General features: G+C 39.1%; 2 protein-coding genes across 10 annotated transcripts in view; one reads left to right on the plus strand and one right to left on the minus strand.

Annotated features, from left to right (window-relative positions):
* The first annotated feature begins 1,231 nt into the window (after window positions 1-1,231).
* LOC135107690 (MHC class II regulatory factor RFX1-like) lies at window positions 1,232-13,300 on the plus strand. Of its 9 annotated transcripts, XM_064017845.1 has the most exons (11): window positions 1,820-2,041; window positions 2,289-2,366; window positions 3,676-3,777; window positions 4,729-5,038; window positions 5,595-5,713; window positions 6,532-6,688; window positions 7,429-7,560; window positions 8,467-8,607; window positions 9,056-9,157; window positions 9,857-9,933; window positions 10,436-13,300. In XM_064017845.1, exons 3-11 carry the CDS (start codon window positions 3,751-3,753, stop codon window positions 10,526-10,528), a joined length of 1,158 nt encoding a protein of 385 aa, XP_063873915.1. In that variant the 5' UTR covers window positions 1,820-2,041; window positions 2,289-2,366; window positions 3,676-3,750; the 3' UTR covers window positions 10,529-13,300. The 9 variants fall into 9 exon arrangements, with proteins under 9 accessions (XP_063873919.1, XP_063873922.1, XP_063873920.1 ...); XM_064017849.1 differs by lacking the exons at window positions 1,820-2,041; window positions 2,289-2,366 and adding an exon at window positions 1,232-1,259; XM_064017850.1 differs by lacking the exon at window positions 2,289-2,366 and having other exon boundaries at window positions 1,819-2,041; window positions 10,439-13,300.
* The window catches only part of LOC135107691 (transcription initiation factor TFIID subunit 12-like), a 35,568-nt gene continuing 23,451 nt past the window's right edge, over window positions 12,719-24,835 (minus strand). The window contains exons 3-6 of the mRNA XM_064017853.1: window positions 19,250-19,290; window positions 16,909-17,274; window positions 16,383-16,496; window positions 12,719-15,955 (exon numbers count right to left, since the gene is read on the minus strand). Coding sequence (XP_063873923.1) covers window positions 15,911-15,955; window positions 16,383-16,496; window positions 16,909-17,274; window positions 19,250-19,290 — 566 coding nt within the window. The 3' untranslated portion in view covers window positions 12,719-15,910. The remainder of the gene's footprint in view (window positions 15,956-16,382; window positions 16,497-16,908; window positions 17,275-19,249; window positions 19,291-24,835) is intronic.

Raw genomic sequence — 24,835 nt, forward strand, 5'->3', positions numbered from 1 at the left:
CTCTCTCTCTCTCTCTCTCTCTCTCTCTCAGGGTAAGCAATTGGACCTATGTATGGGTCTTCTCTGATGCTTCTCTCTTGCTTCTGTTGCTGCTCCCATTCTGTGTATGGCTGCCACAGTTCCATCTCACAGTCATTCTCTGTCAGTCCCCAGATCATTCACCAGGTACTTTCCAAGCTCTTTCAGTAGGCTCCCCTTCCCCCCTCTCTCTCTCTCTCTTTCTCTCTCTCAAAAGAATGATAGGAGAGGAGGGATCAAAGGTTATTTGTGAGGAATTCATAGGATTTGTGTTATCAAAAGTTAATGGCTGTGCATGGAAAGTTCTTATCATTATTGTAAGCTTTTTTCGTTCCTATGGGAGAGAGAGAGAGACTACATTGATATATCATTATTATAACTATGGCTGGTAAGTTAAGCTCTGCCAAGGCAAATTTACAAATTCCTGTAGACTAGAGATCCTTCACTTTTGTTTTGGTCATCATAGAGAAAACAAAAGTGAATGATTACTAATTTACAGAAATTTGTTAAGTTTGCCTTGGTAGGATTTACCATGCCACCCATACTTGTAATACAGTGATATATCAATGTAGTCTCTCTCTCTCTCTCTCTCTCTCTCTCTCTCTCTCTCTCTCTCTCTCTCTCTCTCTCTCTCTCTCTCTCTCTCTCTCTCTGTATGTGTGTTTTCCATTAAATTTAGATAACCTCTCTCTCTCTGTTTTCCATTAACTTTAGATTACCTCTCTCTCTCTCTCTCTCTCTCTCTCTCTCTCTCTCTCTCTCTCTCTCTCTCTCTCTCTCTCTCTCTCTCTCTCTCTGTTTTCCATTAACTAGATAACCCCAATTCTTTTGATTCCTCAAAGGTGATAACTGTGACAGGATAGTCAACAGTTACTCCTTTAGTATTTACTGTGTAATCGTTTCTCTGATAATTTTTTCTCGACATAATCATGAAGGCAAATATCCAGATACATGTAAAGAGGAATATAGCTGCTGAATGTGGATATATGCTGAAGACCTTCATTGGTGTATAATCAAGAGCGACTTGAAAATAAACAACTGAAAACCTTAACTATGAATGGCCATAAGTAAGTGGAAAGGATAATGTTTTAACACAGTGAGATATTAACTCTCTCTCTCTCTCTCTCTCTCTCTCTCTCTCTCTGATAAGATAAATAAAGTCTCATACTCGATAGACGGGATGTGACCAGAGACAGGAAATCATGTCTGTGCCCGCAATGAAACGTTTGCATCTTTTCAAGGTGACTGACAAGAAAAGTAATAGTGTAGGGATAGTGATTCTCATTACACAGTACGTAAAATTATAGTAACTACATCCATTTGCAGAATAGGTTCAACTGCCTTACTAAAATGCGTCTTGACGAAAAGGGTTGTGACGAACAGATAACATAGTTTGAAAAAGTTTGTGCTCAGCAAGAATACTGTTTTCGTATTATTTATCTTACAAATCTCGACTGCTAGATCATTCCAGAGAATTTTAAACACGCTCAGGTCCCTTTAGGCGCATAGACTGGCAACAAGTATACTAGTTTTTGTGAGAATTTGACTTTTTTTTGTGCGTGAACCTTGGTCTGTATATTCTCAAACTTAGTGTCTTCTGAACGCGTATTTTTAACACGCTATAGTGGAACTTTCAAGGGTTTTCAAGGGTATTTTTAAGTCTTTAGTGATACTTTAACATTTATTCTGCATCACCTATGGAAAAGCATCCATGAAAAGCTGACTGTTAATCTGTAAGACCTTTGAAAACAATCCATACGAAAGAAGAAAATACTTCAAAATACGGACACTTGTGTTCGCATGTGTGGCAACTGCTGCCGTGTTCTCAGTCTGAGTCTGACTCACTCAGTTCCAAACGGGTAATTGTCGCAGTTGAACGTGAAACGGATCTTAATGTGTCAATTCTGTTGAGAGCTTGACACATCCTGAAGTGCTTTTAATAGAAGTCGTGAACATAACCGAATATAACATACGCACTGACATACACACACACGATCATACAGTAATGGAACCAGGAAGTAAGGTATGTCAGTTGTTTTCTCTAAGCTAAATATAACACTGGATCGCGCAATAGCATAACTTTGTGGCATAGCTACTAGACCTGATTATTTTAAAATTCTGAGAAGTGTAGTAAGAAGAGAACGTGACATATATTACTATCCGCGGCATAGTGAAAGAAATATGTTTATCGTGTTGGTAATCTCTCTCTCGTCTCCTCCCCCCCCCCCACCCTCAACACACCATCCTGTCGTCGCACTTGGAACTAAAAGAAGAGAAACAAGGAGACATGTTACCAAACAACAAGACACGAAATAGTAATTAAATCAAGAAAGGAGAAATGCAAGAAAGTAATTTAATGACAAAATTCTATTATTTTTTTCTTCGCTATTTTCTTATTCGGTTTATTTTCCTATTCTTTCTTTTCCTTCTTACATTTTTTTCCTTGTGTTAGCTCGCTGCCAGTGTAAGATAATTTCTTTTCATAATATTTTCCTTTTTCATCACGGTCTTCCCGCGAACAGGAACAATAACAAACAGCTGATCGTGTAAAATTGTAAACAAATATTGCACGCTGCTCTCCCTCTCCTTTTCTCGCTGCGACGCATCAATAACATCTAAACATCGTCCATGTAATGTAATAAAACACTGCCCCATTTATATCACACACTTAACAGTACAAGTAAAGGCAGGGTATCATTTATACACACTGTCACCTCACCTGGTTCTTCTCAGATCGATCATTAGACAGCAAGTGCTTCAAATATACAAGGCTCTCCAGTAAAAGGACTTGCTGATAGATGCCTAAGGAATATTAAAAAAATGACTGGTCGAGTGTGCCATATAGTATTACGTACCAAATTACATGCTTTGTAACAAGTGTTTTTTTCAGACGTATATGGGACTGTGGTAAAACATTGCAGAATAAATAGGTGATTATAGGAGGTAGCGGGGAAACCTACATTTTGAATTGATGATCATAAATACATATTGCGTCTTACATATTACAGAGGTGTAGAGTGTAGAGATTTCTTGTGGTTTGTGGTGTGGTGTGAAAAGTACCAATTGCAAGCATGTCTGTACATGGGCAACAAAATCACTTAGATCTACTGATGTCACTCACTCTGCATAGGTTTAAATGTCAGTATTCATTAGTAAGAGACCAGAAATTTTCTAGCATATAGTTAGTTCCCTTCTTTCTCTAAATTTGGGTCATTTACATTTTTTTTAATGTGCTCATAGGGAACTGTTCTTGAGTCTCTCTCCTGATCACCTCTGCCCTGGCATTACACTAAGAATTCCTCTAAGGGGATTGCTTGCCAGAAGAAAATCTGAAGTCATTCCAGTCCTGACATTTCTTCCCTGTGTATTTTAATTCTTTCATTTCCTCTCTGCCCTTTTTGTCACACACCATAGCACTCTGTTTTCCAATTTTCATGGAGTTTGTCATCTTGCATTTGTTGTATCAACCAGACTCATATACTGTACACTGTGATAGTTATTTAACTTCATGTATTGTTACAATGTTCATATAACTTGTTTACACCAATAAATATTATTAGTAATGTAAAATTTATCAGATTAATGCAAAACATTCTTAAAACTATAAATTATTTGCTGATGCCTTTAATGCACCTCCATATCTTAATTTGATTGCAGTGAGCTGTAACCCAACCAAGAGTGATCATTCTCAGCGTCTGGTTTGGGGAGAAGAATTGACGGACTTGGTTCAAAATGCCTACCTTCATGGACACAAATTTTGTAAGAGAGCTTATGTGAAATTTATTGTAGCCCAGAAAAGACCAAAGAAAAATAATGGAAATTGATGGCCAGTGAGGAAGAAGGAATATTTGTCTGGGTAGATTGTCTGGGTAGAGAGAAATCAAACTTTGGAGTACTAAAAAATGCCATGTTTTCTTATCCCATTCAGAAATGTCTTTGCTTACCTTAATAATTACTTACTCGTATCTTAGTAATGACATAGAAACAAGGAAGATAAAGCTTTTACAGATAGCTTATATATTATTGCTTAGTCAGATGCCAGTCAGACCTATTCTTGAAAATATTTATATTTTAGTATTTAGATATATTCTCTGGCAGCTGATTCCTGATAATTGTTACTCTTGCAGTAGAACATGTGGTGTCTTGTCTCCACACCCACCATCATCACTGTGTGCCATGCCCAATACTAACATTTATGTGCACATATCACTCAAATTTCAATTACTTTTTGATTGATCTACTGAACCTGTGTTGCATAGACCAACCAAGAGTTCATTGAATGTGAAGCGTGTCTGATAGACCTAAAGGATTTATGTCTGATGTTCACTGTGTTTAGGGTTTATTGTAATGTCTAGAAGAACTGGCTGCTGTCCATTAATATTTTCAGCAGTTATCTTGGGTTCTTCTCTCCTGAAAGGTGGTGAGTCCAAGAGAAGTCAAGGTAGGGCAGCTCTTGTAGCTGTGGGACAAGTTAGGTAACTCTTCTTTGGACTTTTCTTCTTTTATTAATGTTTCTGTTTTTAGGCAGCATACTCTGTGCAATGTAACTTGTGTCAGGTGAAGGATCAGGAAAAATTTCTTGGTGTTTTTTATGCAGAGGAGTCTTGTCAGGAGTTCCAAATAGGAGAAAAAACCTGCTCAGTATGCTGCTTCCCCCAGAGAAATAATCACAGGAATTTCCAATAAATGCTTTTTTTTTTTTTTTTTCAGGTCCCGTATGGTTCCCCAACAGCTCCCCCTGCACACCACTTCCACCCTCAGCCATCATATCCTGGCCCTCCACCACCACAAGCACCTCCTTCATATGATACTGCAGGAACTTTTTCGTATGGATTCCAGTCTCCTCCTCCACCTTACTCAGGTGACCCGGCCCCAGGCTACCATCAGGGGTATTCACCTGCTTCCCCTGGTCCTTATGTGCCTCCACCTGCTGCACCTGGCCCATATATTCAGCCACCCATGCCACCAGGAGGTTATGGTCTGTACCCAGATCTCGCACAGTTGCAGCAAGTGCCACAAGGTATGGTGCTGTTTGTTAGTTACTTACATTCATTTCAGTGGACCATGAGCTTGCCTTGAATACTGTGAACCTTTGCACTTGGCTTCTTTTCATTGGTAATTGAATCAATCAGTGTTCTGTGAATATAAATACTGTCTAAAAAAAGAGAAAAAGAAGAAATGGTACTTTAGGCCTAGGATATAAAGAAAAGTAAATTGAGACACTGTTTGCAGTTTTGGGATATTGTGTCTGCTATACATATTTTTAATTGATAATCAAATCAACCAATGTTCTTAGTGTATGAATGCTTTTGAGAGAAATAAAGATACAAAGGTCTGGGATGATAAAAGAAAAGACAGTGGCTTTGGTTATGGTGAAAGAAAAAGACATTTTTTTATTATGTATGACTGTGGTAAGACCGATAATTTTCCTTACAGCAGGTATTCATTTCATTACAGTACTTACCTGATGTTTGTGTATTTCCCACATGATATGTTGATTTTTATGCTGTTCACTTTTTTACACTTCACATAACACTTCAAACAGTGCTGAATATTGTGTGCTTGGGGTCTTTCAGCACCATCACCATACAGCAGTAGTGGCGGCACAACCAGTCCTCCAGTCCCTGCTCGTCCTGCTCCTCCTCCGCCAGGCTATGGTGCTCCCACAACACCAGATGGATGCTCACCAACCCAAGTAAGATGCATTCACTCATTTCTATAACCCAGGAAAGAAATTTTTATATCATTGTTCTTAAATGTGAATTCTGTATATGTAAATGAGGTTAAAGGACTTGAAATGTATTGTTTGTAAATAGAGATTTTCCTTAATATGTGAAGTGGTGATGGAGGTGGAAATAGTTGGTAGAAATAATTATTGTTACATATACAGAGTAGCAGTGTAACCAAATGCATCACCATACATACATTTGTAGTCACTCTATGCTTTTTATTTTGTTAAGGGTAGTACTCGTAGAAGCAGCAGTGGACAAAAAAGATTGTTTCACACTCAGGCTCACTCTTACTGGGAATCTTTCTGTGTCTGGTGGAAGTGCTGGAGAGAAAAGAGAAAGAATGTTATCAATACAACAATATAATAATTTGTTTTTCTTTGTGTTCTAGCATGTTGTTTTCTTAATTTTCTTACCATCCCCTCTTATACTTCATGTCAATTATAAGCATGTGTTCTCTGTCAAATTGCTTAATTTTTGCTATCAGGTTCCCATTTTCTCTCCTCTTTCCTCTGAGAGAGAGAGAGAGAGAGAGAGAGAGAGAGAGAGAGAGAGAGAGAGAGAGAGAGAGAGAGAGAGAGAGAGAGAGAGAGAGAGAGAGAGAGGAAAAAATATATGGATAGGGATGATAGGTGGATATATGGAGGCATATTTTATATGGGAATTGCAGCATGTAGACCTACTGGCTTCCTGCTTGTAAGTATTGTAGTATTGTATTGTATTTATTGTGCTTCTGGCAGTTCTGTTGTAAGAAAAATAATCATTAAAGGAGTTTTTATTTCAGACATGTTCCTTTGCTCACCTGAAGGAAGGGGAGACACCAGCTGGTCATGTGGTGCAATGGCGGGGAGGAGATGGTTTGCAGATCTTCTTCTTACAGCAAGAGGGGCATGTGGTTTCTCCCAAAAGGCCTCTCATCATGAGCATCTACAAAAGAATATGTGAGTAACCCTTTTTCTTCTTTCAACCCTTTAACTGTTAATGACAGTAAGACACTATTACTTAATTAAATTCCTGACAGTTTTGATTTGGTAAAATTACAATTACTGGCACTAGGAGTACTGAATTGCTTTTTGGTGAACTTTTCTGTTGTTTTATGCTTTCTGGGTATTTGTAGTCCTCACTCATTTTGCATTCTATAAAAGGGCATGGAGCCCCAGAACATATGAGATATAATTGCTGCCTACATGAAATTTGGATTGGATTAAATTTTGAGAAGAAAGTGAAAAAAAAAGATACAAACTGTGGAACATTCTGGCTGATTTTGTCTTTCTACCATTCAGTGACTTAAACTTTTTTCAGAGAGAAGTGTCAAGACACTCTTCAAGATAAATTAACAAACCTTTACTACTTATTTTTCCAGGAGTGGCTTATTAAGTTTTATTTCAGGTTTTAAAGTTGTAACCCTTAGGCGACTTGGACAGTGATTCTACCTGAAAACCATGCCATATTAAAATTAGGCATATAAAAGGTATAATGTATAATAATAAACCTTTTATAAATGCATAAATATATACCAAAAAATCATAAAAAGTATGCAATTAGAGTTTTCTGTACATGTTAAAAAGAAAACAAAAAATGTGTAGTTTTAGAGAAAAGCTGGTGCTTGTGCCCTGTCAGTATTTGATTAAAAAAGGTGATGTATTGAGTAACAAAAGCCAAATACATTGTGTTTCATCAGGTTCTCCAGGGAGTCCTGAGGGCATGGTGGAGGTGCACGGCTGCTGGCGGCTCAGGCTTGTGGCTGGAACCACTCCGGTCCTGCATACTTCTCCTAGTTGTTATACCTTCATGGATACCTCAACCAATCCAAGTAAGTTCTTTATAAGCAGTGTATTTTCTGTAGAAGTTATGTTTTTTTTTTAATTATTGTCTTCTGTTAATGAGCAGTGATGTAAAAGAGAGAAAAATCAGAAAGAAGAAATTAATTCAGAGAAAGATCTTAAAATCTTAATCTGTTTTCCATTTCATTGTAGGTTGGTCATATAATGAAAATATAGAGGTTTATCTAGTTCACAAAATAAAGGGGTAAAAAACAGGAATTTAAATAATTTGATTCTGATCTTGTTCATCCCAACATATACATTGGTGTCCTGTGCCAAGTGTCTTTCCTGCTAGTGATTAATTGATAGTGTAGTGGTAGGATTGAAACAGTCCCAAATTTCATAACTCATAAAAAAAAAGCAACAGATTTAGTAAATGTGATGACAACTGGGGAATGATATTTTTGTGTTGCTGGATTTTCATCAGTTAACAGCCATTGATCTGCTGCTGTATATGCATCATTGTTGCCCAGCTGACTGCAATACTCACAAGTGATCTCAACTCTGACTTTATTTTTCAGGTTTCCCTATTGTCTCTAACCTTTATGGCATCTGTGTCTGACAAAGAGGGATATCTGTTCATAACAGTTTGAAAGCAAAGAATGGCCAACTTAAAATTTTATGCAGCAACAGAAACCAGACCAATACAATATGCCTGTGCTTGTTACTAAAGTACTAAGGCATATTGAACTTCATTAAAAAACTAACCTCTGGCATGCACTACATTGGGCTTGGTATTTTCTTTTTGTTTGAATATTGTAATTTTGTTCAATGTCCTTATTTTTCCTAACAGGGTTGGAGACCTTATGAATTCTTCCCACCTTTTGTGGTCATAGATGATCTTTTCTCTGATGTTCATTCTTCTCATGTTCTAAAAATCTTGTATTTACTTACAGGCCGTGTAGTAATTCTACAGATGTCAACACAGTTGACAAAGAAAATGAGTGAGGATCTTCTGGATCTTCTGACTGAGTTGACTGATCTACGTAATGAAGATGGAGGTGTGGTAGAGAAAGTGACGACAGGTGTTGCCACAGGTGCGCAGATTGAAAAAACTTCCTACTACTGTATATGTTATGTGTATCATCAAAAGTTGTACAGTAAAGTTATTCATGTTTGACATTGTATGAAAATGTTGTGTCTTGGTTATGTGTTACTGCACTGAACATTGATTATAGTGAAAATTTTGTGTTATTGTTTCATTGAAGGTGGGATTAGTTAAGTTGTATTTTTGTATATTGTTATTTTTTTCATGATGGAAGACAAGTTATATAATTTTTCAATATTTTACTATCCAGGGTAGGGATGAATGTGAAAGTAAGATTATGAAGATTTTTTTGACACTTAAAGGAAATATAGCACTTACAGTTGAATAGTATTGTGCCATCTTGTGGAGGTGATCTGGAGTATGAGAAACTATGAAAGAATACTGAAATTGAAAATAGTTATGTTTCATTACATGTAAATTATTATTTATCATTTCAGTGTATGATGACTTGACCCATAAACTGAACACTGTTGTGAAAGACACTGTCCCCAATGCACATAAGAGCACCAAGTGGCTGAGAAAGGGCACAGGATCACTAGGTAAGATATGTTAGTATAGTCACATTTAGAAGTCAAGTTACATACCACACTCTCTTCCTATATTAATAAAGTTTTCCCTCAATGTAAAGTCATCTGATCTGGTAACCTTCAGTTGTCAAGTTTTGTATGATTGTCAGCAGATCAGAGGACTTCTGATAGAGGAAAATACTAAACACAGTGGAAGTGAGTGTGATACATTAATTGATCATTGGTCATGGCTGTATATCATATTCCCTCATTATTGGCCTTAGAGAAAAATGCGAATCATAGAGTTGCCTTTAAATACATGTACAGTGTATTGCATGCAGTACAACTGCTACTCCATCATCATCATCATTATTTCATTTCATGGCCTTATTTTTCCCTATGCAGTTAGTCAGCTTATGAGTCTCTCCCACCTTTGTCATAGGTGATCACTTCTGTCATGTATATCCTTCTCATTTCTTCCTCCACACATATTGTTCCCAGCTTTTTTTTTTTTTTTTGTCTTCTCACTAGTCTCCTTCCAACTACTTCCAGCTCTAATGTTTTCTTTAGTATGCAACTTTCCTCTCACTTGATGTGCTCATACCACTGTAATCTATATCTCAGCATGTTCACATTTTTCACTCCTGACATCACCACTTCCTTTTAAGACACTATTATTCTATGATAACAGTCCTTTTAATATAACTTTATTTTTCTTTGCTCTTTCGCTAGTGAGAATTGGGGGCAATTTGGTTTCTCGAGGAATTCATCTTGTTGCTGATCACATCCCTGCCAATGAGAAACCACAAGTGAGTTTTTACCTTACAATTAAACTTACCATACTATTATGTGTCTGTGGTGTGCATTCTGATATGCTTTGGGCTTATAAAAGCTATTTTCACTGACCACAGAGATGATTTTTTAAGCTCATGAGTGATTTTGCTACATCATATCATGTCTATAATGTTTGCTATTTTATTATCAAGAGAATTGGAAAACAATATGCTTTTATACAATTGCTCAAGTTATATGATTATGAGTATTAAATTTAATTTAATTGTAGGTACTGTTATAAAGTTATGAGAATGAATTTGATAATATTTGAAATGTTCATAATCTTTTTATGAAAAACCCAGATAAGTTTTTCCTGATGGCAGTGCATGAAACTTTTGTTGGCTCCTCAAGTCTTCAAAGGCATTTTCTAGCTTCTCGAGTCTTCATTTTGTGTCTTGTTCAGTCTTCAAATGAGATTATGAGGTAGGACCTGAAGAAAATATACTGATCTGATGTGATATTTTATCTTCCTTCTAGCAGGATGAGTCTCCTGCCCATGCAGAACTCCTGAGGTGCCTCAAGACATACAAAAAGTGTGTGGAGGAGAACAGTATCACCTATGTAAACTGAAAAGATTATGGTGCAGGAAACATGGCTGTGAAAAGGAACACCATTGCTCCCATTATCAGTATGATATTAGAGAAAACTTAACACACTTTCTACTTAAGCTTCAAGAGGCAGATGAAATTATATATATATATATATATATATATATATATATATATATATATATATATATATATATATATATATATATATATATATATATATATATATATATAATCAAGCTTTAGCCAGTCCTGTAGTCTTGTTCTTGTTCTTTACTATTTTGTAAAGAAGCCAATATCAGAATTGTTGCTAAAATTAATTGATGACTGAAAGTTATTTCTAGAAGTATTATCAAAACACTTTTAGTGGTAACTTTTACTTTACTAGAAATGCACCACATCTAGCATGTAGTAACTTATGACATACAGAAATAGGATCTCTAAAGGTTGTTCATTATTTTGTTCCCTTTGTGAGGAATGTTGGCCTAGTATGTAGACTTTTTTTTTTTTTTCTCCATCAGGAGAAATAGCATCTCTCATAGTGCCCAGAAATCAGGCACACCATCTGCTGTGCAAGGGTTGAAGACTCAGATGCATAGATGAGTCTGACTTAATTTTTTGCAGTTGAAACATTTTAATCACATGACATACTTTTTTTAAAGTTATCTTATACTCTGCAGGTCTCATTGTGGATGGTTGTATTACAGAGTTGTGCTGCAAGACTCAGGAATGTTACGTTTATCTTTTGCTTACTTTTACTTAGGGGTTGTATCTTTGTTCTCACTAAGCATAACTTGTATTTCAGTGGTATTATGAAGTCTTGCTGATTAACATTATAGGTGACTGTTGTATGTTTTGCCATACATTTTTCTTAAGTTCCTACAGAAACATGTTGCTAAATATGCAATTTCTGAGGAACCATTTGATATCTGCTTTAAGTTATTATTAATCAGTTGAGAGTAAGATTCATTAGTACCTGTGCCTTGTAGTTTAGTATTTATTGTTTTTAGTGACAATAAGTATTGTATATATTTATGTCACTGTTCCTATTTCAGTCACATAATGGAAACAGATATTAACTAGTACGAGTATTCTTAATGTGATAAGATATATTGTATTATTACTGTTGTATCTATTGAATTTTCAATATAAGACATTTTTTTTTTTCAGAGGTGTTCCCCAAATTCTCTTGCATCTTACCATCTGTAATGAGTTTGTGATATCTATATTGCTAAAACTGTTAGGTTTTGTATGCCTGACTGTCTCTCTGTCTCATATTTTTACAGCAGTGAGGTCAAATTTATCTATAAAATCTCAGTTGAATGCAGAATGGTTGAGAACCTTTGCTTGAAAGGAGCAAAGTTCCAAACATTATAAGAGCTTAAAAGATTATGAGCTAAAAGTATAGTTCTAGAGATGTCATGTGTCTGGCATTCTAGTATGTCTTCAGAATATTCCCTTGCTCAGAAACTATAAATTTCGTGTGGGCAGCACAGTCTCTACTATTTTTTTCTTCTGACATATTTTATGAAGCAATGCTGCAAATAGATTTTCTTTTGTATCATTTATACAAACCTACAATTATGAAATTTTTATGTTTATGGGAGCCTATGAATATATATTTAGTGAATGCAAGACATTTAGGTTATGTACCCATTAAATACATAGTTTAGGAATCAATCCTTTCACTGCTAGACCATATTTCTCATAATCATTACAACTTCTCAGATAGCCATGTACCACATCCCTGTAAGCTGGATATGGCATAATTTTTCTCTATGACTGATAACAAAGGACAGCCATGGCAGTGATGTGCAGGCTTGTTAATATAATATCAACTGCAGTTTCACACACCTTACATATCATTAAGATCCATGTGTGCCATTCAGTTGATGTATAGGATTAATAATGTTGCTGGTTCCTTGCAAATCTTCAATTCTCAATTAATTTTGTATTCACTTCCTTGTATTAAACAAGACCCAAGGTACATATGTGTGGTCCTACACTTAGTTTTGTGCAATACTAAAATGTTTTCTTTTTAAATGTGAATTAATAGTTTTGTTGTTCATGCTATATATTTATGTCAACTTAAGAAAGCCAGCAAAGGAGATACATGTACATTAAAACCTCCATAAGTTCGCATAAATGGGGCTCATACTTTACTGGTTTATTGCAATTACAGATTAGGGGAAATATCACTAAAACATTTGCAAAGAGCAAGAGTAATTTTATTAATAACTTCAGAAATTCATCACTCAAGTATTACTAAGTTGAGATTCACCTTAACTAGGTAAGCATCATGAGAAAGTATCCATAACTCTCCAACTCAATGCCCCCTAGGCAAAACAATCCATCAAATCCACATATTCTTTATTTGAACTTATCCCTGTAACAGTTAACTCGCTTTATCATTTGTTGTGCCAATCCTCATTACTGTAGTGCCATATGACCTTCAGTGTCTTGCACTTTCTTGATCTCCATTAACCAACCTTCCTGAGGAGGAAATGAACACCACTTCTCACAGAGTTGTAGATGTAACTCCCAAGGTGTTATAAGAGGGCTACATATTTTACTTGTGTTCCATATTGTGGTCTGTATTGAACCGAGTCTCAAATTTACAGGTTCTTATGGTTTTGTGAAGTTTTTGGACAATATGGAGTGTTGTATAAATATACATGTATAAGCAGCAGATGAGAGATGGTCAGCATGAGCTACAGTCAGACATTATGAGTTGGAGCCTTGTATCTTGAGCCTTATGAAACATAATCAAAGAGGAATAAACCCAAGAAGTTCTGCACTGCATTTCTTTCTCCATGGCTCAGTTCATGACACTTTGTAACCTCACAAGAATTGATTTGAAAGGTCAGCCAAGTTCTCGTGGATGTTTTTCCTACTGATGGTGCAGAATCCTTTATTCATTTTGTTGTTTGCAGCGAGATAGAAAGATGAAGAGAAGTAGGGAGAGAGAGAGAGAGAGAGAGAGAGAGAGAGAGAGAGAGAGAGAGAGAGAGAGAGAGAGAGAGAGGTGAGAAGAGAGAGGTTGTTAGGCTGACAAGTCTGGTGTGGCAGCAGCCACCTATCTGGTAGGCTAGTAGATATATTTCTATTTTCCCTTTTCCCCTCTAGTGCATCATCTTGAAAGTGCTACCATTTGGAAGAGTAGAAAGTAATGAGCATCATGCCACTGTTAAATTGCCACAAGTCCCTTCAGAGAAGTGTAGCAGGCAAGATTATTAAAATGTCTTTTTATCTCACTGCTTGTATGATGTGGGGGAGTAGGGTGTGTCCATTGTGCGTCATTAGCCCATCCCTCTCTTGTGCCATCCCATCTTGGGGCAGGGTGGGATGGCCTGTGCATCTGCTTTCCCACACTTTTATTCAAGCTGAAACTATATTAAAGTGAGGATGACGTGTGAATGAGAGAGAGGGAGGGCTGGCACAAGATAGGGTACTGTACATACAGTTTAGAGGGCATGACGTAGATAGGGTTGTATATGAGATAGTGGCAATACTGCCCCTGGCATCTTAAGTAGATAACACACCAGTCATAGGATTGACTGGGTGTGTCATGCCATCTCATGTTTCCTTTCTGCCCTTTCCATTGCTGTTGTGGTAGATGGTCACTGTTCTCCTAATTCAATTAACAGTGGTGTTACTCAGGGTTCTTATCCTCCAATTTTTGACAATTGTTTCTGACTTTATTTGGGGACTGGCACCTCTGTAGGCCTTTTTCTCTTACAATTTTGTTGCCCTTGGCTGGTGTCCCTCCTACATAAAAATAAGAAAAAATAAAATAAAATAAAAATGTTCTATAATACTTAGTAAAAGGATTTCCAGAGGCAAATAAATTTTAGCTCATGTCCATCTCAGACTCTTGTATAGCTGTATACGGATAAAGATTATTGTTAACAATGCATTGTAGGTACTTATTTTATTTACATATACAGCATTTCTATTTCTTCCATTTCCTCTATTGTAAGAAGGAAAGAAAAATTTTACATTACCACCCCTTTTGTCCCCCTATCCCTCCCCAGCCTTCATTGTTGTACAGTCTATAGTGGTGCTGAAGTAAGAAAATATAATATGGTATATACAAGTATGATCAATGACATCAGCACTTTGCTCATGGTGGCCCTGGATGTGTGTAACCATGGTATAAGGTGACAGCTGACTTTTGTGCAGGGACATTGTGTTTCAGCTCAACCAGCCAATGAACACCATTTATTTTAATTTCTGTATAGTCATGGCTTAATCAGTGTCATCTGGGAATGCTGGAGTCACATTCATCCCAGAATGCTTCTGAGTTATATTCTTGTGAAGTGGGCAGCAGCTGTGCTGTGGGAGCCTACCATGACATCTATCTATCTGTGGACTGAATAATATGTTTGTAGTTACTGTACCTATTTCAGGATGATCTTTTATGAGATTAGAGTGGTTGGAATGGTCTTGGCTGTCCAATACTTTCATCATGATAATTCAAGAGGTTATTAACTGTTCAAGATGTAGTACCATATTTCATACCTTATGACCTGGTGCATTGTGTAAGACACACATGCATATATTCACATTCAGAATCACATCCAGTCTTAATTAATAAGAAATATGTTCAGCTTCAGTCTTGCACCTCTTCCTGGTGAATGGAAAAAAAAAACAAAAAAAAACAGACCCAGTATTTCAGAACCTGGCAAGATGTGAAGGAAGAGGAGGAGGAGGAGGAATGGAAGGGGTTAGTAGATCAGGACCTTACATAATATATAAAACAGTATAGTTCAAGAGTATTAGAAATAGTTATACATTCATGACTCTGTTGTAGAGAACAGAGGAGGAGCACCATGTATGTGTGTGGCATATAACTATATAAACATTACACACACAGACACATTATGAAAACATCTTTTCTTTACACATACATGGACATGAATCCTTCTTTCCTTCTCACACATGCAAACTCTGACACACACACAAATAATGTTCCCTCAGATATCATATGAATCATTCTTTCTTTCACACATGTATGAATCATTCTTTCCTTTTCATACATACTTGTACATGAATCTTTCCTTCACACATAGTACATGACTCATTCCTTCTCTCACACACACACACACACACATGAGTAATTCTTTCTCTCACACATACATATATGAACCATTCTTTCTCTCACACACATAACACAGGCACAGTTTTGGATCACCAGCAAATCACCTCCAATTATATTAACTGGCATTTCATAAATCAGCACACAACTTTCAGCACATAGGACAGCTTGTGTGGTGCTGATCTGGTGTGCTGACTGCTGCTGTGTGGTGTGTGTTGCTTGGCATGGTTCAGAGGCTAGTGTTGTAGCTGGTGTTGCTTGAGGCACATGGCTTCAGGGCATTATTTTCTAGTCATCGGTGGTGGTTCAGAATACTGCAAGGTCCCTCAGGTTTGGAAATTCTGTCGTCACCTAAAGAAAGATAAAGAGGCACCTTAGCCAGGGAATGAACCTCTAGCACAGGGTTGTAAAGAAAAGTGCCTTAGACATAGAGACTGTAATGAATGAGATCTCAAGATAACTTTTTTGGCCTTTATACCTCTGGTCAGTATAACAAACTGTGGACTAAAAGTGGGACTTGCCAGGCACCAACTTTGAGATCATGGAGCTAAACACAGAGATGACTGTTCAATGACTCAAGAATAAGAATTGTGTCACACCCATCTTTAGAGCATCTTGGAAACACTGAGAAAGCTGATTTGAATTTTCCATGAGAATCTTTCACTGGAGCCTCTGTCAGGACACTCATGGAAATATGAGTCTGACTCTTTCCCAGTTAGGCCAAGGCTCCAGTGATTTTTGATCAACCTTGACTGTCCTGCCACTGCAGTTGCATTACCTCATTCTCAGGCACAGGCTCTGTCATGGTCATGTCATCTTGAATTTCTGTGTTGTGCATCATCTCATTCTCATCATGGAAGGTCTCAGTGGCAGTCTCCTCACCCTCCATCATCTGTGAGGGAGAAGTGAGACCTTGATTTTTTTTTTTTTAGTTATGGTGCTGCAGCAACAAGGTCATGTGACCCAAATGAGAGAAAACTTTCAATGATATATTTTCATTAATACTGCTCCAGGCATGGTATTAATTAGGCAATGAAAAGAGAATAATGAAGATACACAGATACACTGATATTGTGTGCATGTGGCAGAGTTACAGTTTATCATGGAACTATTATTATTCTGTAGTTCATATATCAATTAGGTATAAAGAGATTTATGAAGCATGTGAATCCACTTGTATTGTATATGTGGTAGTGGATATGGATGCTGATCAATGTGGTTTGCTGTGGAACTGTTACTATTACTTTGCTTACTTAGCATTAACTAGGGACTGAAGATAGTATTAGGAAGCCAAGCAGACTCACCGGCATTATCTCTGTAGCACTAACAGGCTCCTCTTCATCATTGGCGAATGCTAAGGTGCCTCTTAGCATTATCTCACTCTCAGTGACAGGCTCTGTGTTCCCTTGGTCATGAGGAACAGAGTCTTCCTCAGCTTCTGCCATTGTCTCAGGCTGCAGTGTCGTCTCATCCTCCATGTCAACCATCGGTTCCAAGGTTGTCACGGGGACCTTAGGCTCAGAGGTTGGGACAGTAGTGGTGGTGGATGTAGTGGGGCTGGTAGTCATTGGTTTTGTTTCAGGCATCAATGGTGTGGTCGTGTGTCCCTCCACAGTGCTCGGTGACTCTGTTTTCTCCATGTCAGGCTGAAGCATGTTGGGCCGGAAAGCCTGAGTGAGAGGGAAATTCATCATCACTAGCTTCTATGATTCCTGAACAGGGGAAAGGCTTCACTCAATCTTCTCTGTCAGCCACCTCTATTTCAAGCAAGCCCAGCAAGATTTCTTATCCTACACATCTTCTGCATAGCTTTCTGTAACATCCCACATTCCTTCCCACATCTCAAATTCTTAGTCCTACAGCATTCCATATTATCCTCCTGAGGCTTTCCACATCTCTTTATATAGCCTTCTACATAGTTTTATAGCTGCTCCCTACATCTCGCATATCTCATGCAGTCCCACAACATTCTATATCCCTCAAAAAAGCATTCAACACCTTCCCATACATTCCTACAGTATCACAAATCTTTCCACAGCCTCCTACATCCTTCGTACAACTTCTCAGAGCACCCTGCATCCTACTACATCTTCCTACAGCACCCTACATCATCTTACAGCTTCTTGCAGCTATTTATATCCTTCACACAACCTCTTACATTCTCCTACAGGTTCCCACAACCTCTCAGATCATCCTACATCCTCCTACATTTTTTTTTATAGCATTTTACATCCTCCTATGCGTCCTCAAACTGAATCATCAAGGTTATCATGTTTATGTTCACCTACTTACTATTTGTTCTCTCTCTCTCTCTCTCTCTCTCTCTCTCTCTCTCTCTCTCTCTCTCTCTCTCTCTCTCTCTCTCTCTCTCTCTCTCTCTCTAAAGAAAAAAGAAAAAAAAAAAACGAGAATCCTTTAATCCTTGGTTGAGTGATGTACTACCCTAACTGGTCACGGCTGTATGGGATCTGCATGTACACAAGAACACAATGAAGCTGGAGGAAGCCATCATGTGTACTCGGGATATGAAATCCCTGTATGAAATATAGTACAGTCGACCTTCCTCCAACGCAATTTTCGTCTATCGCGGCATAAAGATGCAGAAGAAAAGTCAACTCTTACGTGACCAAGATCCATTATAACACGACATTTCATCTTCATAACAGTTTCCCGCCTGCTACCATCTCTCGGCGGTTCGCTCCATGAGTAGTAGTGAAGATTCGCGATTCACTTATTCAAATTGATACTCTTTTCACTGCATTGGGTGCATCGAGTCATCGTTTTAAATTACTTGAGTTAAGGACTAGAGCTGTGAGTGCCACGAGGGAAGCTGTAGACAAAATGATAAGGAATCAACTATCCGCATTGTATTTTTGTTGCCAAACTTTACCGATAGTGAGCTCGAAAAGGGGATTCGCGGTGAGGGTGCAGAAGAAAATAAAGTGTTTCAAGAGTCCTAGCGTGACGACCTTACAGAACTGGGAATTGGAATGAGGCTGGGTCACTCCTCATTTCCACAGACCTTATGCACACAACGAAGGGGCCCCTCTATCGGTGTTCCCACCCTCTTCTCACGCTCACTGGCCTTTTTTGATCAGCTGCTAGCAGCAAGCAAGCAAGAAGTACAAATCTTTCGTCGAGATCTCTTGTCGTCCGTGCGGCAATATCGACAAAAAATGGATTGGATAAACGGCGGCCAACTCCACCGATTAGTGCAGAGTACTCCGTTTTTGGGACGTCGTTGTTGGACAGTGAACGGAGACGGAAAAATCAAACGGACCAGTGTAATTTCCATACGTACCACCTTTCATCATCATCCATAAATTTAGCTAACTTTTTAAAAACACTAACAATCTATTGAATCTGTTCCATTCATCTACTGGTCTATTTAAGAACCAATTCCTTCGTATTTCTTTTTAAAGTCTATCTTGCATACAGTATATTATGCTTTGGCTGATGTAAACAGTGGACAAGTGGACATATGTTATATTCTATCCTATCCTCTCATTCTTCCCCCCTCACCACCTCTCCTTCCCCTAACACGTAATTAACAAAAGCCTCGCAAGAACCATAACGACGGCTCATTCTTCTTCCTTTGTGTTCCTCTTCCTCCTCCTCTTCCCCCTCTTCCTCACTTTTACTCACCTGCATGATAGGAGAATCTTCCTTCAACATTGGGAGCCGACCTGTAATATAAAGAAAATAAGGTGAGATGACGATGACTGTAGCCAATAATATATATGTGTGTGTGTGTGTGTGTGTGTGTGTTTCATGTTTTGTTAGTTCTTTCATGGCAGTGTTTCGTTTTTTCGTTTTTTTTTTTTTCAGGAGTAATTTTGATGTCCGACAAAAGGTGAATTTCATGATGTTTTCAACTTCCCCCCCCTTTATTTGTTTAGTTGGCGAAATTGTATGTAGAGAGGTGTAAAAGAGTAACACACGCACGCACGCACGCACAGTGCGTCTCCCTCCTATTCCCCTCTTTCTCTAACCCGTTTTTCTTCTCTTCCCCCACCTCCCTTAAGCGTTCCTTCCTCACTCGATCAGCTTCTCCATAAAATACATGTACTCATATAATCCACATGTCATCTACCTTTCCACTCCTGCTAATCCTCCTCCCTTTCCTACTCCTCCTCCTCCTCCTCCTCCTCTTCTAGTTAATTACCGTCATGGGTGAAGTTATTCATTGCTGTCTTCCCGTAATTCACATCATTAGGACGTCATAACTGCACGTCTCTCTCTCTCTCTCTCTCTCTCTCTCTCTCTCTCTCTCTCTCTCTCTCTCTCTCTCTCTCTCTCTCTCTCTCTCTCTTGGTGCCATGCAAACTGTAAAGAAGTGACTCAGCATGTCTGAAAACCAACTTGACCGCTGAGAGTGAGAGAGAGAGAGAGAGAGAGAGAGAGAGAGAGAGAGAGAAGAGAGAGAGAGAGAGAGAGAGAGAGACTAGGAAGATGCGACGGCCAGAGATGGAGATGGAGGAGGAGGAGGAGGAGGAGGAGGGAAACTGCACGAAGGTAATAAAAGAGGAAGGGAAGGAGAGAGAAGGAGTGTAGGTATTAAAGAGGTGATGGCGATGGTGGTGGTGATGGTGGTGATTATAATGGGAATGGGTGGAAACTTTTTTATAGTGACGAGCAGATGGAATGATGCTTCTACTGCTCCTGCTGGTGGTGGTGCTACTACTACTACTACTACTACTACTACTACTACTACTATTACTACTACTACTACTACTACTACTACTACTACTACTTTTTTCACTTTTCCTGATGTTCTTATGTTACCACTATTACAATAACAACAATAATAATTACTATTACTACTACTACTACTACTACTACTACTACTACTACTACTACTACTACTATTACTACTTCTACTACTACTACTACTACTACTACTACTACTACTACTACTACTACTACTATCAAGCACCGCAGCGGAACATTACCAGAATCTGACAACTGTGACTTGCTTAGACAGACAGAGACAGGCAAGCTTGCTCCACCACCACGACATCCTCCGAGCAACGACCCTTTCCATCACCCCCCCCCTCCTCCTCCTCCTCCTGCTGCTCCTCCACCTCCTCCACTCCTCTCCACCTCGTCCGTGAAGCTGAGAGAGAGAGAGAGAGAGAGAGAGAGAGAGAGAGAGAGAGAGAGAGAGAGAGAGAGAGAGAGAATCGTTTCTGTTCTGGTGGTCATATTTTCTCTTTTTATATTCTTGTTTTTTTTTGTCCGGTGTTTATGTTCTCGTTTCGTGTTTTTTGCTCTTGTCTTTATCTAGTTCTTGTCCTTCCAGTTACCATCATCATCATCATCATCATCATCATCATCATCATCACCATTATTATCACTAGGACACTGCAGTACTGTCATTAAACTATCACTAGAAATATGGAAAATTCTCTTGAACCGTAAATTCAAATCAATAGCGTTCACGGAAAATGATCTAAGAATTATGAACCCCCCTGACCTCTCTCTCTCTCTCTCTCTCTCTCTCTCTCTCTCTCTCTCTCTCTCTCTCTCTCTCTCTCTCTCTCTCTCTCTCTCTTTTCCTCCGTTTTCTTCCCCCTTTTGTACGTACTCAGTGGCGGTGGGCCAAGGTTGATTTGTCCTTCCTTCCTCCAGCCTTGAACCAGTGTTACATACCTTGATACCAACACCTGGTACAAGGCGTGGCTGGGGCTGTATTGCTAAAGTCCTTATCCTCAAACATTTTAGCGCTTTTACTGGCTTTAATCTAATGGATATTATTGGGATATGCACGGATGTTTTTTTTTTTTTTTCTAATGATTCAAGTGATAGCCTGATCAGCTTTAGTGGAGGCTATCAAGGTTTATAAGGTTGTTTTTATGATTCTGTTTAGTGAGAGTTTGACAAGCTCTAGTAGAAGTTCTTCAAAATTCTTTCAAATTCGTGTTTTTTTTTTTTTTCATGATTTTAGTAATAGTTTGCATCATTAAATAAAGGAACACAAGAAAATGAGAACAGGAGAATATTTTCATTATTTATGTTTTTGTTTCCTGTACGAGTAACTGACTAGTACAAAGCCAGCCAGTGAAGGGAAGGGAGGCAAAGAAAACGGAAGGGAAGGGTCGATGGTAGATGGTTTAACTTTAAAAAGAGAGAGACGAGTACTTTTCACCCATTCTGTATACATACACTTGCATATAATTGTATTCCTTTTTCTTGACCTACAAGGCAAAAGGAGCAAGTTAAAGAAATGCTATCTGGTATGGAACAAAGTAATCTTGAGTGAGGTCTCTCTCTCTCTCTCACTCTCTCTCTCTCTCTCTCTCTCTCTCTCTCTCTCTCCTCTCTCTCTCTCTCTTCCCGTCCCCTGTTTCTATTACTCACCCTTACTTTCTACTGTACTCGTCCCTGTCTCTCCCTTCCTTTCCCTTCCCTTCCTTCCTTTTCCCTTCTCCTCCCTTCCCTTCCTCCCTCCCTGCCTCCCTCCTTTCCTTTCTTCCCTCCACCCCTTTCCTCTCTCCCTGCCTTTCTCCCTTCCTTCCTTCCCTCCTTTCAGCCACGTACTCTTGTGTGCATATAATGAGAGAGAGAGAGAGAGAGAGAGAGAGGAGAGAGAGAGAGAGAGAGAGAGAGAGAGAGAGAGAGAGAGAGAGAGAGAGAGAGAGGTGAAAATAATGTCTGCTCCCATCACACGTTTAGGAATCTCCACACCACACCACACACACACACACACACACACACACACACCACACACACACACACACACACAGGGTTGGGTCACCGCCATGTACGTTAAAGTAAGTACACCACAAACGGTTACTTTCACTTCCTCCTTAACCCGTCTTAATGTGAACGTTTGTGTATTCTTTTTTATGTACATTCCCGGAAGGTGCACACGTAAATAGATTGGTATGTACGTATGTATTTGTGTGTGTGTGTGTGTGTGTGTGTGTGTGTGTGTTTTCTTTCTTCCTGCTTGCATCATTCCAAGTTTTTTTTCTTTATTATTCTTTCTTCTTCCTTTTTGTCTAACATTCTCTTCCTTTGTCATTACCTCTTCAACATCATTCTTGTACCTCCTCCTCCTTCTCCTCTCCTCTTCCTTCTCCTCTTATATTTTCTCTCTCTCATATTTTTTTTCCTCTTCCTCCTCCTCCTCCTCCTCTTCCCTTCTCCCCCTCTTATATTTCCTCCCTCTCATATTTTTTCTCCTCCTCTTCCTCCTCCTCCTCCTCCCTCCTCCTTTTAACTCCCACAGCCACAGGCCACTCACCTAAGAGAGAGAGAGAGAGAGAGAGAGAGAGAGAGAGAGAGAGAGAGAGAGAGAGAGAGAGAGAGAGAGAGAGAGAGAGAGAGAGAGAGAGAGAATATTTTCATTTCACTTACTCTCTTCCATATACATCTTTAGATTTAAAAAACTTGGATACTGTATAATGTTGTAGAATAGAAAGAAAAAAAAAAGAAACATATAAAGTTATTATTTACCTCTTTCCCTCGTAGCACATGTTGATCACGTTAGCTATACCACTTAATTCTCTCCTCCTTCCCTCTCCCTCAAGCAGTTAAGATTTTTCCATGTTTTTTTTTTTTTTCCTGTCTTCCTTCACTTCCCTCCTTCCCACAACTGAGAACCAGCCATAGGAAGACAAGTTCACACCATCCAGACCCTTCTCTCTCTCTCTCTCTCTCTCTCTCTCTCTCTCTCTCTCTCTCTCTCTCTCAATCCTAGTGGTATCTCTCGGCCTTGCTTCGTTGTCTGATCAACCTGTCAAGTGCATCCATCCAGCCCGGTGCTTTCTACCCCGCCTTGCACACTGGTCAGGGAGACACGCATGCGCTCTGAGTACCTGATCACCGCTGCTGTCTCGTCTCTCTCAGCCTTTCACGTGTACGGTGTGACTAGTCTGCTGCTTTTACTAGCTATTGACCAAGTATTTCATTGATTGGATGAGCGAGAAGGTGAACGTAGAGCAGGGCGAGTTGAGGTGTAAAGGAAGAAGTATATGAATGTAGGATGAGAACGTAGTAGGAAGAAGAGGAGTAGGAAGAGGAATATATTAGTAGATGGAGATGGATGAGGAGGACGCAGAAGTAGGAGGAGCTAGGAACACTTGCTTATATATTGGCAACATATGTTCTTGTATCTTGTTTGACTGATGATATCATGCGACCGTATTCTCAAGCACTTTATTGTCTTACCTTGACTACTTGTGACAAGCTCGAGTTGAATAATTTATTGTGGTTTTCAAGAGTGTCACCCCACGTCACTGAGAGAGAGAGAGAGAGAGAGAGAGAGAGAGAGAGAGAGAGAGAGAGAGAGAGAGAGAGAGAGAGGAGAGAGAGAGAGGAGAGGAGCCCTCCCATCTTCCGTCAACAGCATACGTTAGGATTACAGATTGCTCTTCCTCTCTCTCTCTCTCTCTCTCTCTCTCTCTCTCTCTCTCTCTCTCTCTCTCTGGCACGCCTGCATACCGGATATACTCGTCTATTCTAAAAATCACGGTTTCACTACCATTAATTCCCGCCTCGTCCTGTCCCTCTTGAGGGAAGGGCGGCTCTCGCTGGCCTGACGCGGGAGACCGAGAAGTTAGTTTTGTCTGCCAATTTACGTACTGTAACGTTGACAGAGAGAGAAAAAAGGAATATGGAGAAGTCTGAGATTAGATCAGTGAGTGTATTCCAGTGGCTTTGGAATAAGGGATGGTTGAGGGAAGTTGTTACCGCCGAGAGGGTGCAAGAAGTGGTTGTTGAGCGAGCGAGGCTGTTGATGAGAAAGGGAAGGACCTATAGGTTAGGAGGGCGAGGGCCAAGACGGCCAGGCCTAGACAGCCGAATTTCGTGTACAGTCGGAATGTTGACGTAAGGAGATGAAGGATGCTTATTATGGCATCCATATATGTCTTCAGGTTTTGACCGGATTCAATAAATGACTCGTGTCATCGGGTCTGAAATAACCTTCACTTCCTTCCGGCGGTAACAGAAGTCTTTGTTCTGGAGTTGAATAATGGATGCTAAGGAAGATGAGCTGAGAAGAAATTTCAATCAGCCTAGCCTATCTTGTATCGCCATTCTGCTCAATTTCACCATTCATTTACTATACCTAGTCTGATCCGGGAGACGCTTGGCTTGCAAGCCGTCAACTGTATGGGTGTTTCTTGTTATTCTTTACCATTTCTTGTAAGTTTTAGTTACGGTGTTGTAATTTACGTATTATGCTGTTTAAGTATTGCATCATTCTTCTTTGCAACATCTGCA

This window comes from Scylla paramamosain, chromosome 15 (genome assembly GCF_035594125.1).
Source record: "Scylla paramamosain isolate STU-SP2022 chromosome 15, ASM3559412v1, whole genome shotgun sequence".
NCBI lineage: Eukaryota > Metazoa > Arthropoda > Malacostraca > Decapoda > Portunidae > Scylla > Scylla paramamosain.

Bases quoted from the DNA above. Each gene is read 5' to 3' on its own strand.
- LOC135107690 (XM_064017849.1), top strand. From the start codon at position 3,751: ATGCCTACCTTCATGGACACAAATTTT. The intron at 5,714-6,531 runs GTAAGATGCATT...TTTTTATTTCAG, and splicing joins ATGGATGCTCACCAACCCAA to ACATGTTCCTTTGCTCACCT. The intron at 9,158-9,856 runs GTAAGATATGTT...CTCTTTCGCTAG, and splicing joins AAAGGGCACAGGATCACTAG to TGAGAATTGGGGGCAATTTG.